At 42.7% G+C, this 14,582-nt stretch overlaps 1 protein-coding gene across 3 annotated transcripts; it reads right to left on the bottom strand.

Annotated features, from left to right (window-relative positions):
• Positions 1–412: 412 nt before the first annotated feature.
• Positions 413–13,904, bottom strand: ZNF140 (zinc finger protein 140). Of its 3 annotated transcripts, XM_060122020.1 has the most exons (5): positions 13,745–13,904; positions 13,382–13,446; positions 11,672–11,798; positions 11,187–11,282; positions 413–2,334 (listed from the first exon to the last, which is right to left on the bottom strand). In XM_060122020.1, the coding sequence occupies exons 2-5, from the start codon at positions 13,388–13,390 to the stop codon at positions 1,148–1,150; spliced, it is 1,419 nt and encodes a 472-aa protein (XP_059978003.1). In that variant the 5' UTR covers positions 13,391–13,446; positions 13,745–13,904; the 3' UTR covers positions 413–1,147. The 3 variants fall into 3 exon arrangements, with proteins under 3 accessions (XP_059978003.1, XP_059978001.1, XP_059978002.1); XM_060122018.1 differs by lacking the exons at positions 13,382–13,446; positions 13,745–13,904 and having other exon boundaries at positions 11,672–13,207; XM_060122019.1 differs by lacking the exons at positions 13,382–13,446; positions 13,745–13,904 and having other exon boundaries at positions 11,187–11,279; positions 11,672–13,207.
• Between the last annotated feature and the right edge of the window lie 678 nt (positions 13,905–14,582).

The following is a 14,582-nucleotide window of genomic DNA, read 5'->3' as shown; positions in this document are numbered from 1 at the left end:
CTTTAAAGGTAAGATAACCTTTACAATGGGAAAATAAAGTTTGGGCAGGTGTATGTGGAGATGAAAACAATCTGATTTATTTGGACAAATATGTACTTACAGAAGAAATGTTCTTACTGAAAATGGAACAAAAGAGGTAAACAACCTTGACATTTTCCTGTGATGTACCTTATTTACATTTATTTCAGACTAAGACATCTAGTCAGATTCAAGGGTAAACATGAGTTAGCATAACCTTAAGTCCAAACTCTGTCTCAAAATTAAAACCATAATATATCTAAAGATGTTTCTATAATGTCTGTATGTTTTTAAAAAAGCATGCTACTCCTCATTGTTGATGTCAATATTGTGATAGTTGCATATTCAGAATCACACATGCTATAGGAAAAAAATTCAGCCAATACTACATTAATTTACCATGAATCAAGATTTATTCGTAGCTTTTCTGAATTTGCTTTGAAACAAAAAAACAAAACCCAAACAAACATCCCCCTGTAAAAAATCCTCCCACACCGATTCTCTCCAGTATAACTTCTCAGAACTCTTATGACTTTGCCACGCTCATTACAATGGTAGTTTTTCCCCAGGATAATTCTGTAGGTTTGAAATACTGCAGAAAGTCACTCTATGTTAAGTTCATTTATAGGGTTGCTTTTTCTCCTTAGAAGAGTATTTAAGAATTTAATAAATATTGCATGGTACATGAAGGCATTCCCAAATCATTGTTTGTATGACTTTCCTTCATTATGAATTTTCTGATGTCCAGGAAAAAGTACACCCTTACCCATGTGTTCTGTCCTGTCCTGAGCTGACAGATGCAGAATGAGACCTAATCTCTAAAAGTTTTCTCACATTTATTGGACATGTATCCTTTCCTGATAGGAATTTACAAATGTAGATTAAGGGAATCCTACCAGATGAAGAGTCTTCTTAGTATTGTTTGATTCCATCTTCTGGTATTACAAAAAGAATGAGCAGCTATTAATGGCTTTCCCATACATTCCTTGGGTTTTTCTCCAGAATACTGAATAAAGCAGAGACCACATTTCATCACAATAAGCACATTCACATAAGGCTTCTTTCCAAGAGTTCTCTGAAGTCGAAGTAAGGCATTAGCTGCTTTTTTTTTTTTTTAATCCATACATTCTTAGGTTTTCTCTACAGTGTGAATTCCCTGGTGTTCAGCAAGGAATGAGTGGTAGTTAAATGAATTTTCATATTCATAGGGGTTCTCTAGTGTATGTGTTCTCTGATGTTTAGTAAGGTTTGAGCTCCAGCTGAAGGATTTATTGCATACCTTACATACATAGGGCTTCTCCCCAGTATGAGTTATCTGATGTAGAATGAGGGAAAAGCTCCGACTAAAGGTTTTGTCACATTCAGTACATGCATAGGGCTTTTCTCCAGTATGAATTCTCATATGTTGTACAAGGGATGCATGCCACGTGAAAACTTTACCACATTCATCACATTCATAGAGCTTTTCTCCAGCATGAATTCTCTGATGTTTAATAAGGAATGAGTGGCAACGGAAGGCTTTACTGCATTCATTACATTCATAGGGGGTTTTGGAGGTATGGACACTCTGATGCCGGGAAAGGTGTGAAGAACGGCGAAATGCCTTCCCACACTCAATGCATTCATAAGGTTTCTCTCCAGTGTGTGTAATCTGATGGCGAATGAGTTCAGAGCCACTGCTAAAGGCCTTCCCACATCTCCTACATACATACTGTTTCTTTCCTATGTGAATTCTCTGATGTCGAGTGAGGTTTGAGGCACGGCTAAAGGCCTTTCCACATTCGGTACATTCATAGGGTTTCTCCCCAGTATGTGTTCTCTGATGTTCAATGAGGAATGATAGGTAACTGAATGTTTTATTACAGTCTTTACACTCATGGGGTTTCTTTCCCGTATGTATCATCTGATGTTTTACGAGGTTTGAGATCTGGCTAAAGGTTTTCCCACATTCCTTACATACATATGGTTTCTCTCCAGTATGAGTTCTCTGATGTAACACAAGGGAAAAGCGCCGACTGAAAGTTTTTCCACATTCATGGCATCCATAGGGTCTCTCCACAGTACTAACATTCATATGTTGAGACAGGGCTTCTTGATGGGAAACTGTCACTTGCCTGATATATCCCTGATTTCCCTGCAGCATCTCAGTATCACCCTCACATTTCCAGCCTTCTTTAAAATTGGAATACTCAAGGCCTTGGCTTAGAAATCTTTCAAATGAAAGATTTGAAGATCTTATCAAATACTGGGATGAATCATCTTCGTATATGACATTTTTTGGAGAAAACTCTTTGATCTCACCATTTGACTCTGAAGCTGAAAAAACAAAGCAAATGTTTCTTATTTTCTGTGTTGAGTAAAATAAAAGCCACTCCTCCATTTTTAAATGAGAATTACATTGGAAAAAAAATCTTAGCATTGCATTGCTTTTACAGTTATCATATATGACTCTGAAATCTGAGCAGTAGATCCAGAAATTCAGAAGACATCAAACAGAGGAGAGCTGTAGGTGAATAAGGAGAAGATTAAAAATAAGAAACTGAAGGTGAGGGAAAAACAGAACTATCAGGAAGATAAGTAATTGTAAAGGATAGGTGGTTAATCTTCCTCACCTCCAGGTAAACTTTATTTGCTGCCAGAATGACTTGAAAATGACAATTTCATAATGATGCTAATAGACTACAAGCGTTCCTCAGGTCCCACAAAGAAATGAGATTGTGTTCACTTAGTGCCTTTGGAACATCTTACAGTAACTTATTCTGAATGAATGAATAAAAAGGTTTCTCTGAATATCTTCTAGCATCCTCACTCTACCTCTAACTTCTAAACAGACATGTGAAGCTCAATTTAGGGATAACAGTGTCTTTCCATCAGATGCTTTTGACAGATAAACACAGGATTTTCTCCAGGCTAAATTTTAGTAAAGGATTTTATCATTTTGGGAGAACAGAGTTTTATAATATACAAAAGTTTAAAAAACATATCTTTATTCTTAGGAAATATGTGGAGTTAACGGCTATGATGTATACAATTTATTCCCAAATGTTTCAGGAAAAAAAAATCATATACCAAATGACAAAACAAACAGGGCAAAATATTAGCCATGGGTGAATGTGAGTAAAGGGCATATGGGTATTTTTGCACTATTCTTGCAACTTTTCTGGAAGTTTAAAATTATTTCCAACTTGGTATATAAATTCAACAAAATCCCAATCAAAATCCCAGCAAGTTATTTCACAGCTCTCCAACAAACTGATTCTAAAGTTTATACAAAACAGCAAATGACCTAGAATACCTAACACAGCACTGAAGGAGAAGAACAGTCAGAGGACTGACACTTGACTTCAAGACTTCTGTAGCACTACAGTAATCAAGACAGTGCAGCCCTGGTGAAAGACTAGACAAGTAGATCAGTGGAACAGAGTACAGAGCTCAGAACAGACCTGCATAATTATGGTCAACTCATCTTTGACAAAGGAGCAAGGACATCACAAGGGAGCAAATACAGTCTTCTCAACAAATGGTACTGGAACAACTAGATATCCACGTGCATAAAAGTGAATCTAGATACAGATTTACACTCTTAACAAAAATTAATTCAAAATGGATCACAGACAAAAATGTAAAACACAAAACTATAAAACTCCTAGAAGTTAACAAAGGAGAGAACCTAGATGATGTTAGAGAGTGATGACTTTTTGGGATAACACCAAAGGCACAATCCATGAAAGAGAAAATTGATAAGCTGGACTTCATTAAAATTAAAAACCTCTGCTCTGCAAAAGCCAATGTCAAGGGCTTCCCTGGTGGCACAGTAGTTGAGAATCCGCCTGCCAATGCAGGGCACACAGGTTCAAGCCCTGGTCAGGGAAGATCCCACATGCCGTGGAGCAACTAAGCCTGTGTGCCACAACTACTGAAGCCTGAGTGCCTGGAGCCCATGCTCCGCAACAGGAGAGGCCGCTGCGGCGAGAGGCCTACATACCGCAACGAAGAGTAGCCCCTGCTCGCCACAACTAGAGAAAGCCCACGTGCAGCAACAAAGACCCAACACAACCAAAAATAAATAAAATTCATTCATTAATTAAGTTTTTTTTAAAAAAGCCAATGTCAAGAGAATGAGAAGACAGGATGAGAAGACTGAGAAAAAATAGTTGCAAAATACACATCTGACAAGTTATTACCCAAAATACACAAAGAACTGTTAAAACTCAACAATAAGAAAATGAACAATTCAATTTAAAAACAGGCAAAAGACATGAACAGAAACCTCACCAAAGAAGATTTACAGATCCAAGTAAGAATATGAAAAGACATTCAACATCATGTCATTAGGGAACTGTAAATTAAAATAAGACACCACTTCACACCTATCAAAATGGCCAAACTCCAATTCACCGACAACAACACATGCTAGTGAGGATGTGGAGCAACAGGAACTCTCATCACTGCTGGTGGGGACACAGAATGGTGCAGCCACTTTGGAAGACAGTGTGTCAGTTTCTTATAAAACTGAACATCCTCTTACCATACAATTCAGCAATCACATTCCTTGATATTTACCCAAGTGAATTAAAACTTACATCCACACAAAAACCTGAATGTGGAAGTTTATAGCAGCTTTATTTATAACTGCCAAAACTTAGAAGCAACAAGATGTCCTTCAGTAGGAGAATGGAAAAGTAAACTGTGGTACATCCAGACCATGGGCTATTACTCAGCACTAAAAAAAAAAAAAAAGAGTTATCAAGCCATAAAAAGATATAAAGGAATGAGCCTCAAATGCATAATATGAAGTGAAAGAAGCCAATCTGAAAAAGGCGAATATCCTATGAATTTAACTATATGACATTCTGGAAAAGGAAAAACTATGGAAACAGTAAAAAGATCAGTGGTTACGAGGGGTTAGTGGGGAGAGGGGGATGAATAGGCAGAGCACAGAGAATTTTTAGGGCAGTAAAACTATCCTGTATCATACTAACATATGGATACATGTCATTGCACATTTGTCAAAACCCATAGAATGTGCGACACTAAGAATGAAACTTAAGGTCAACTATGGACTTTGGGTGATAATGATGTGTCAAGGCAGGTTCATCAATTGTGAAAAATGTACCACTGTGGTGTGGGATGTTGACAGTGGGGAAGACTGGGCAGGGGGATATATAGGAACCCTCTGTACTTTCCATTCAATTTTGCTGTGAACCCAAAACTGCTTGAAAGAAAATAAAGTTTATTAATTTAAAAAAATCATTACAGTATTTTCAGGGAAGGTTTAGAGTATTTTAATTGCTACAGTAAAGACTGAGAGATATAAATATACAAATTCACTAGCATCCCTATAGAAAAACAATATAACTTCTTAGAAAAGAAACTGAAGAAAGTTGCTTAAGAATTAGTTCAACAACAGGTGTACAGGGATTTTACAAAAAAAATTCAAAGTCTTAAGAAGCTGTGCAGATAACTCCTAAATCCTACTTTAGCTCAGCATCACCTGGGAGCTTGTTAAAATGTAAATTCTTGAGTTCCACCCCAAACCTAATAACTTAGAATTTCTGGAGTGGGGCCTGGGGATATGTATTTTAAAATGATCCAAAGGACTAAACTTTGAGAAGAACTGTGATATCTCTCTTAAGCACCAGAATATGATACTCAATTGCTACTCGACTATCCCAGAGACCCAAAACTCAGTAAGTCACAAATTGATATAATCTTTCCCTCCCCTTCAAACTTGTTCATCCTTCTTTTTTTTTTTAAGGAGCTAATAATACCAGCAAAAAGAGTGGTGTCAACCACAATTCCTCAATCTTCTTAATGTCTTTTATCTAGTCAATCACCAGGTCTTTCTGAGTCCACTTCCTTACGTTGTTACCGTCTGTATACCTTCTTCCATTCCCTGGACACCTCCAAGGTTCAGGTGATGATTACATCTAGCCTAGGTTATGGCAACAACTCTTAAATGGCTGTGCTGTTTCCTAGTCTCACTTCCAATAAATCTGTTTTCCAAACTGCAGCTAGAATGACCTTACTAAAATGCTCGCCTGCCTGCCTAAAATCTTTTGATGACTCCTTATTAGCCTACGGATGAACTCTAAGTTCATTAATAGGACCTATAAAACACCTGCATGATCTGACCAGTGCTTTCCCTAACCATCCTTAATTCCCACCATTTTCCTCCTTACACTTTATACTTTTGCTCAATCTAGACTGAACTTCATACTCTCATTTTATTAGTATGATCTTTATACATGCTGTAACTTTGCGGTTTTGTTTCAGTTATAAAATATGAATGGCTCCAGTCCTGTAAAGATGGAGTAAGTACACTCCAACCTGGCTCTCCCACTGAATACAAGTGAAAACCATGAACAGAATGCATAAAGCAGCTAGCTGAGAACTCTAAAAAGTAAACGGGGAACTTCCCTGGTGGCGCAGTGGTTAAGAATCTGCCTGCCAATGCAGGGACACAAGTTTGAGCCCTGGTCCGGGAAGATCCCACATGCCGCGGAGCAACTAAGCCCGTGCACCGCAACTACTGAGCCCGCGCACTGCAACTACTGAAGCCAGCGCACTCTAGGGCCCATCTGCCACAACTACTGAGCCCGGGTGCCAAAACTACTGAGCCTGCATGCCTAGAGCCCGTGCTCCGCAACAAAAGCCATTGCAATGAGAAGCCTGTGCACCACATTGAAGAGTAGCCCCCTCTCGCCACAACTAGAGAAAGCCCATGCACAGCAGTGAAGACTCAATGCAGCCAACAATAAATAAATAAAATTAAAAATTTTTAAAAATCTATTTTAAAAAAAGTAAACGGTAGCAAGCTGCTTGCAGAAGGAAGCCAGAACACAAAGTAACACTGAAATGGTGATGAGTTTCTTGGGTTTTTTTCCCCCCCTCCAGTCTCTCCAGGCCTAAACTCAAATGCAGCCTGAAAGCAGGAACTGGGCAGCAGGTGTGAGAAGAAAGAGCTCCATGAGAAGCCTCTATTTCTGTTCTTAGGAATGGGAAAGGGGAGTCCATACTGGTTAGAGAAATCTTATTGTTTGTTCATTTCTGATTCTCTTCTGCCCAAACCCAAAGCATGTTGCAGCGGCTGTGGCCATACAGGCAATTAAACCTCTAAGGCAGAGTAACCTTCCTCCCTCAGCAGAAAGATCAATGGTCCCAAGAGCAGAGAGGTAATACCCCCCCTTTTTTCTTTTTCTCTCCATCCCCTCGCTGCATGGCTGCAGAGGCAGACAAACTTGCAGGAAGTGCAGAGGGGAACCTACAGGCCTGCCTTTCTATCCAGAAGGCCTGAAAGAGGGGGCCTGGGAGCCAAAAAGGAAAGGGGACATGGTGAAAAAGGGAGCGCAAGAAGATGATCCCATAAAGTTGTGTATGAAATTCTGGGCTCCTCCCTGAGCTGTGCATGCATGGATCTGACCCTAAACAGCACACCTAAAGCTGTGAGAACTGAAACAAAGGGGAACCCGCTGCCTAAGGGGAACCCAGTGCCCAACACCACTAGGAGGTGCATATGGGGACAAATAAGAGAGACCTGAGAAGGCTTTGAAAACTGGACTGTCATTGGAACCACATTCACAGAAGACAGGTTAGAACTGTGGCTTCAACTTACGCATATCGACAGCCTGCTTAAAGTTAACATCTCAACAGGATTTAAATAAGACCCAAAGTCTTCATACTTAAAAAAAAAGTTACAAGTCAAAGTTATAGGACATAGAGAGAAACAAGAATTTCATCATCCCACAGGGGAAAGACAATCCAATTATAAAACAAATTTATGGAGTATTTATATATGGAAAGTGCATTAAAATGAAATTAAGCAAAACTTAATTTTGATGTGAAAATATTTCAGTGATGTAGAAAACATCCCTATACTTTATACATGATAGTGAAGTACTGTGTAGTGAAATATCAAGGTATCTGTAAATTACATTATTCAGCAAAAAAAGGGATGAGGTGAGGCAAATACAGTAAAATGTTATCCATTATTAAACCCATAACTAAGACTGTATAGATTTATGCAAAGATAGAAAAATAGAAAAACAAAAACTAGAGAACCCAGAAACATGCGCAAAAACTGACACTTAACTTATGACAAACCAGTGAAGGAAAGGACAGACATGTCAATAAATGGTGCCTCGAGAACTGGATGTCCATGCAGAAGAGACCAAAACTGACCACTAAGTCACATGACACACAAAAATAAATCCAAAGTTGACCATGGATCTAAATGTGAATGCAAAGTGACGTTTTAAAGAGAAAATCTAGGAAAATGTCATCATGACCTCATGGTAGGGAAAGATTTCTTAAACAGATCAAAAAAATATATATATATATTGGGACTTCCCTGGCGGTCCAGTGGTTAAGACTCCGCACTTCCACTGCAGTGGGCAAGGGTCTGATTCCCTGATCAGATACCGCATGCTGCACGGCACAGCACAGCCGAAAAAAAAGAATACTAATCATAAAGGAAAAGACTGACAAATCTGACTATACTAGAATTAAGAGTCTCTGTTCATTAAAAGAGGTTTTAAGGAGAAAAGCCAGCCACAGGTAAGAGGAGGTGTTTGTAGTGAATATAATTACAATGATTTGTATCCAAAACATACAACTCCTACAAAACAAGAAAAAGATGGAGAATCCAATAGATAAATGAGCAAAAACCTTCAAGAAGCACTTCATAAATGAGGGTATCTAAATAATAAACATATGAAAAGGTGCTCAACCTCATTAGTAACTGGAGAAATGCACGTTTAAACCAGAATAAGCTACCACTGCACACTCTCCTGATGGGTGAAGAGCATGATGCCTGGCAGTACAGGGCATTTGGTAAACATGGGGAGCAGCAAGAGGAACCCCCTTACTGTGTCTGTGGAAGTGTAAGTCAGTAAAAGCACTTTGGAAAACATTCTGGCATCATCTAATGTGTGAAAGAGATACATTATCCTCTGACTCAGCAATTCCAGTCCTAGACATAAACCACAGGAACCCTGTGCCAGGAGGTACCAGGACCCAAGGACAAGAGCAACATTGCTTACAATAGCCCTAAACTGCAAACAACCCAAGAAGCCATCAATAACAGAATGGATACAAACTACTAGATGAGTATGCAAAATGCATGAATATTAAAAATAATTTTGAGAGAAGCAAATTAATATATACATTATGATCCCCTCTATATAAAGTTCATAAACATACAAACCTAAACTAGTGACTAGAAACACCAACAGTTGATAAAGCTATAAAGAAAACCAAGGAAGCTACTACCATTAAAGATTACCTTTGCAGGGGGCGAGGTGGGGGGGTGGGTGACTGGGACAAGCACCCGAAGAGCTCTTAGGGACCTGGCAGTGCTGTGTCGACTGACCTGAGTGGTGGTTACATGGGTGCCTTATAATAATTTAAGCTGCACATTTACGTTTTATGCATTGTCTGTGAGCTATTTCCCTTTTCCAAAAAGGTACTGGAAGAAACACACAAAAATTCTAAGAGCTGTATTAAAGTAGTAGAATTAGAGGCAATTTTTCCATGTTTCCCCTTTACCTCACTTCCCTTGTACATAGTTTTATGGGTTTTATTACTTTCAAAACATTTAGAAAAGAACATTTTTCTTCAACTCATCCTTTCACGAGGAAGTCTCTGGGCACTTGTCCCACCTCGTGACTTCAGCTCACACAGGGCTCTTTCCACATCCTTCCTCCTGAAGGTCTCGCTCTCACAGCCAGAGCTTGGTTTTCAAGGCATCCTCTGTTCCCTCACTAGTCCTACCATTAGTTGCTTCTCCATAAACATAAGTATTCCCCTGTTATCTCGAGAGGACCACTCCCTAAAGGCCAGTATACTTCCATTAGAGGTTTGCTTCAGAATCAACTATAGAACTTATGGAAATTGTCATAAACACATATAATTTAGGCTCCAAAGATCTTCTATGTCAGAATCTTCAAGCACGGTGCATGGCCGTATTTATTTTTAAAGAGCTTCACCAGCAATTTTATTTCAACCTAAGGTGAAGAAGGCTTTCAGAGCCCTTCTCAATCAACCTCATTGCTTCTGTTTTTCTTTCTTAATATAAGATTCCCACATCCCTACTTGGAATTTTTTTCTAAGATATATTCCAATGGTTTGTTGCACCTCTTCACTTGGAAATACCATCCTCTACTCACACCATGCATATCTCAAACTAATTCACCACGTTTTGTTTTAAACTGACCCTTTTCCTGTCTTGTATATTTCTATTACTACTATCCCTATCCAAATTACCCAGGTCTATAACACCAACTGGAAATTCCTTTCTTCTCATCGTTGAACTGCGAACTTGAGGACCTCTAACAAAGTTATTTACAGACCCAATTTATCTCACTATGCCATGCCTTCTACTCTCTGAGGCATACCACCTAAGAGAAAGCCTTAACAATATTAAAACTTCAATAAATATCATTAAAATAGGGACCTCCCTGGTGATCCAGTGGTAAAGAATCCGCCTTACAATGCAGGGGACGTGAGGTTCGATCCCTGGTCAGGGAACTAAAATCCCACATGCCGCGGGGCAACTAAGCCTGCGCGCCACAGCTACTGAGCTCACGTGCCTCAACTAGAGCCCACCTGCCGCAAACTACAGAGCCCACGCACTCTGGAACCCGCGCACCACATGCCTCAACAAAGATCCCGCATGCCAAAACTAAGACCCAACACAGCCAAAAATAAATAAACCTTTTTAAAAAATTGTTAAAATAACACATGACTGAAAGAATAAACCCATCAATTAACCAAAGTGTAATGAATCACTTTTTCAAGAGGATTAGAACAGCAGTATAAAGAAAAATATATATACCTTTTAATTTAGACAATGGAAACATATAAGTCAATTTTTAAAAAGAAAGGGAAGAGAAACCAAAGAGAAATAAAATTCAGAGTCCAGACAGAGCTAATAATGAAAAGAAGGGACACATCTATCTGTGAGAAAGTGAGGAAAGGATGAGAACTGAAGGCAGACAGGTAAGTGGGTGTGAGTGGTCCCCTTGCTGTGGGCAAGACTTTACAGTCCCTGTATCTCCGGTACCTTTAAAGGAAAACTTTCCATCCAGCATATAACAAAGTACTGCTTTCTCATTGACTGGGTGGGTTGTTATTTTAAAAACTTCCCCACCAGCTTCTAACTCACTCACCTGAAAACAGACCTCTGCTCGCATCTTTCCCCAGCCACGGCTCTTTCCCTTGCTCCAGTAAGGAAACCACATGTGGCTTAGAAATGTTAAGACCTGCTTGCGGAAATGAAATAAATTCACAATTAGTCCCTGAATCCTTACGAAAGAGGGGCCGTTATTAGAAATGCCAGATGTAAGTATGAAAGATTTCTAAAGATTAGGTGAAGTTCTAATTCCCCTCTTAAAAGCTAATAAAGGACTTCCCTGGCTGTCCAGTGGTTAAGACTCTACACTTCCACTGCAGGGGGCTCAGGTTCGATCCCCTTGTCAGGGAAGTTCCCATGCCATGCAGTGCAGCCAAAAAAAAAAAAAAAGAAAAGCTAAAACAAACAAACAAACAAAAAAAACTTACCTCCCTTGGGAATGTTCAGCCAGGTAATCAAGATTCGCGACAGCCATCCTAAAGGTCAAATTCTGACTGAGGGGAGATGAGAAGAAATACCTACCCAGTGAGACCAGGTGGCCATAGTTCTCCAACATTACATGTCTGTACAAATCTCTTTGAGCAGGCTGGAGCCATTCCCACTCCTCCCGGGAGAAGTCTACGGCCACATCTCTGAATGTCACTGACCCCTGAAATGACACACAGACATCTGCACAACCAGCACCCATGCCTCCAAAGGCTCTGATCAAGGAGTGAAATGAGTCCCACTGTGTATGGTGGACAGTGTATACAAGTAGCGCAATGACAGTTTTCAAGATTCTGAGTAATTATTAAGAGTATAAGGAAGAGACTAGTTGTTTTGTTTTACTGTATAATTGGAGAAAAGACGAAAAAATATACATGCTTTGTCCTGAGATAATTTACAATTTTGTGGAAGATAAAGGACTATACATGTGAACAACATGAATTTCTGGCTTTGGTTGCAAAAATTCTTAAGATCTCACCACGCTTTATGAATAATGAAGACAATCCCTTTACGTGTAATAGGGAGAGTATATTTTCCTTAATACCAACCTATTTTAATATGATCTGGCAAGAATTTCTTCGTAGGCACAACTGGCTGTAGCAGACAGCAGCAGCTCCCGATTAAGGGGTACACATTCAAATTTACCACAGCTAACCCCGTTTCTGAAGAAATAGCTGTGATACTTAGCAATGTCGCCGAACAAGACGCTGAAGGCTACAGTACAAGGGCCTCCCAGGGTGGAACCTGCAGCTTCTTCCCTTGGGTTCAGGATGAGTAATAAGCCCCTGTTTGCAGCCTGGTTTTGCAGCACCTGAGTGACCCACATAGCTGTTAGGCATGAACAGGGATTTTTAAAAGTCCCAAACTAGTAACAGCCCCAGAGGTATGACAGAGTTATATTTTACAGTTTAAAAAAAATTTTAAGTGCCTATAACCTGTTATAGATTACTGACTAATAAAAGAAGCTGTTTCCTAATGTAAACAGTAGGCTCTCCAGAACGGAAGGAAACTGGACTTCCAGCAAAAGTTGAAGAGCCTCTGGCTTTGGAGACAAGTATGACAGAAAGTAGGACAGAGAAGTGACACTAAAACCAGATGGACTAATTTGGAAGGGCTGGTCTTCTTATCCCCGACCTCTGTGAAGCACAATTGCCAGCCACGCATTTAGCCTCCACCAAAACAACAATAATCAGGGTTCCTTGCTAGAGAAACTTCACGTCTTGCCTAAAAAATGAGCTCGGTGAGTTCGGAGATTTTGTTTTGCTCCCCGCTGATCCCCAGGACCTAGGAAGCTCCGTGCAGGAGAATCACGTGGAAGGACTGTTAACGTGCAGACTGCCAACCCGCACACGCACAGGTTCGGGTTCACAAGGCTGGGGTGAGGCTCGAGAATACCCAAGTCCAGCAAGTTACCAGGTGATGCCGACAGAGCTGATCCAGGATCACGCACTGAGACCGCTGATGCAGGCGTGAAAGGAGACGCCCAACGGAAGCAGGAGTCAGCGAATGAACGGCAGCGGGGGCGAGGGCAGAGAGTGAAGCCCTCCACGTTCCAATTCCGGGGAAAGGAGGCGCAGGACAGCCCGCTCTAAGACCCGGCCGCCCGGTCAGCGCCCGCCCCGCGACCGGCCCCGCCTGCCCTCCCACGTCCTCTTAGGCGCCAGAAGGGCGGCAGGGGGAGGAAAGCCTGTGTTCCCTGTCCGGAAAACACAGTCGCGCTGAGGAAGAAAGGAAACACCAGCTCACCTGAAACATGGCTCACGGCAGGGCTCACGGCAGGGCCCACGGAGAACCGAGCGTGGAAGGCGGAGCTGGCGGGGAGAGCGACAAGCTGACGCGCGGGCCGGCGCCCGGGCTCCGCATCCACCGCCCTCGTCACGAGGGTCAGGGACGCCCGCGACAGCTCCCTCCCCGCCGCGGCGGGGGCTCCGAGCCTGGGCCCGACCCGCGCCCCCAGCGCCGCTGCCTTTAACGGAGCCGCAGCTAGGGCGTCTCCTCCGCGCTGCTGGCCGGGCAACCAAGGCTTCCCAAGCTCGGGGCAGGACCACCGCCCCCGGCCCCCCGGGCCCCGGCGGGGACAGGCTCGGGCAGGGCGGGCCCTTCCCCTACCTCGGCCCGCGCAAGCAAGGCTCTCGGCTCTGCGACGGGGACCCCGAACCAGCGTCCCGCAAACTGCGCCTTTCGGAGCCTGAGAGACCGACCGCGACCAGGCCGCGGGCCTCAGACAGCTCTCCTTCCCAGGACCCACCGCGGCCTCGGCGCGTCGCGGGCAGAGTGCCCGCCCCACCCCCTACAACTCCCAGGACACCCCGCGCCCGTGACAGGGAGAACGGGGGGGGGGGGGGGGGGGGTCTCAGACAACTACACTTCCCAGGGTCCACTGCGGCCTCAGCCTGAGGCCTAGCCGTCCACGCTCGGACTACAACTCCCAGAACCGACTGCGGCCCCAGCCGTTCCATTCAGGACCTCCAGCCCTGGCCACGGCAGTAGCAGCCCCCGCAGCCCCGAGGAGTCACTACTCTCAGAGCCTGGAGCCCCGCGGGGCGGCCCAGCCATGGCGGCCTGGACGGCGACCGCCCGCACGCTGAGGCCAGACTGGCGACCTGTCCGCATGAGCAGAGGAGGCAGCCGGGCTCCCCTTGCAGCCCTGCCGTGGGAGTCCGCGATTCCTGGGGGCTTCCTTCTCCCTGCGCTGGTGGCTCGGTCCCGAGCACGGGGGAGGTCTGGGGACTAAGCACCTACAGAGCTCCAAGTGCAAGCTTTGTATTGAAATGGAAGGGTTAGGAGAGAGACTGGGCCCGCTGAATCATGGAATATTGTTCTAAGTGGAGCCAACAGTTTATGAGTTTATGAAAAAAAGATTAGAGACAACAAAGGAAAATGTGTTATCAAACAAACCTTGTGTCCACTCACCTGCCCGCAGTAAAGCCGATCTACTGACACTGGG

Source organism: Lagenorhynchus albirostris, chromosome 14 (genome assembly GCF_949774975.1).
Source record: "Lagenorhynchus albirostris chromosome 14, mLagAlb1.1, whole genome shotgun sequence".
NCBI classification, from domain to species: domain Eukaryota; kingdom Metazoa; phylum Chordata; class Mammalia; order Artiodactyla; family Delphinidae; genus Lagenorhynchus; species Lagenorhynchus albirostris.
This window is presented reverse-complemented; position numbering and strand designations above follow the sequence as displayed.